This window comes from Sinocyclocheilus grahami, unplaced genomic scaffold, assembly GCF_001515645.1.
Source record: "Sinocyclocheilus grahami isolate Dianchi unplaced genomic scaffold, SAMN03320097.WGS_v1.1 scaffold2915.1, whole genome shotgun sequence".
Taxonomy (NCBI): Eukaryota; Metazoa; Chordata; class Actinopteri; order Cypriniformes; family Cyprinidae; genus Sinocyclocheilus; species Sinocyclocheilus grahami.
In genome coordinates, this window is record NW_015508090.1 from 1 (window position 1) to 951 (window position 951).

Below are 951 nucleotides of genomic sequence, written 5' to 3' on the forward strand. Positions count from 1 at the left end.
ATGAATACCTTTATAATGCATTATACATAAAGGCTTTAAGTGTTAGTATTTTTTTTTCTTAAATAAAATATATCAATAAAATAATCAATATAAAAAACAATAAATAAATCATTAACATTTCACATGCAAGAAGTTCATAAGGAATTTTTGCTCATTATTCTTCATCAAAATACTTACAATTAAATCTTTGTTGCAACTGAAGGTGAGCTCTGATCCAAACAATGTTTCCATTTTTTTCTCAGCAGTAAGAGCAACAGCAACTACCTGGAAAATACATCCAAAACCGTTTTGTGACCCTTAAAAGAAAGCACTATGGTGGTACCATGGTACAGTGATGCTATCAGATGGTAACACCATGGTACTTTCATATATAACTTAATTGATTTCAGTTAATTGATTTTCATTGAATTCATTTAGGTTGGAGTCTCGTACCCTCTGGTCACGGACTATGTGAGCTTTGAGGTAGGCTTGTAGCTTATCACGATGGTCTTCGCTGTACAGCCATTTCTTTCTGTCCTCAGGGAGTTTGTTAAAAACGTCATCTGTTGGCCAGAACATGGTGAATGGATAAAAGGGTTGATGCTTCACCACATGCATCAATTCCGCATCCTGTTGAAGAAATCAGCGTTTTTGGAAGATGTTTGTAAGAAAAATGCATATGGTCCAAAAAAGCTGAACATACAACATAAACATTACCTGTAGGAGCTTGCTGAAGATTTTGAAGCCATATTGTTCAGCAGCTGCGGTAATGTTCAACTGCAACATAAATTGAGTTTTACTTTGTGGAATGACATTTTAATTACTTTTTTGTACTTGATGGCCATTGGTTGAGTTACATACACCGGTGTTGATATCTGCCTTGCCCGTTAGATCGTATGGAAAAAGGACCTTGTCTATGAAATGCATGACTCCATTGGAGCACTCAACATCACTGGTGATGATCTTTGTATT

General features: G+C 35.3%; 1 protein-coding gene across 1 annotated transcript in view; it reads right to left on the reverse strand.

Moving 5' to 3' along the window:
- Positions 1-432: 432 nt before the first annotated feature.
- Positions 433-951, reverse strand: part of LOC107575808 (stabilin-1-like) — a gene marked incomplete at its 3' end in the record, with an annotated part of 2,449 nt that continues 1,930 nt past the window's right edge. The window contains exons 6-8 of the mRNA XM_016262139.1: positions 841-942; positions 697-756; positions 433-609 (exon numbers count right to left, since the gene is read on the reverse strand). Coding sequence (XP_016117625.1) covers positions 433-609; positions 697-756; positions 841-942 — 339 coding nt within the window. The remainder of the gene's footprint in view (positions 610-696; positions 757-840; positions 943-951) is intronic.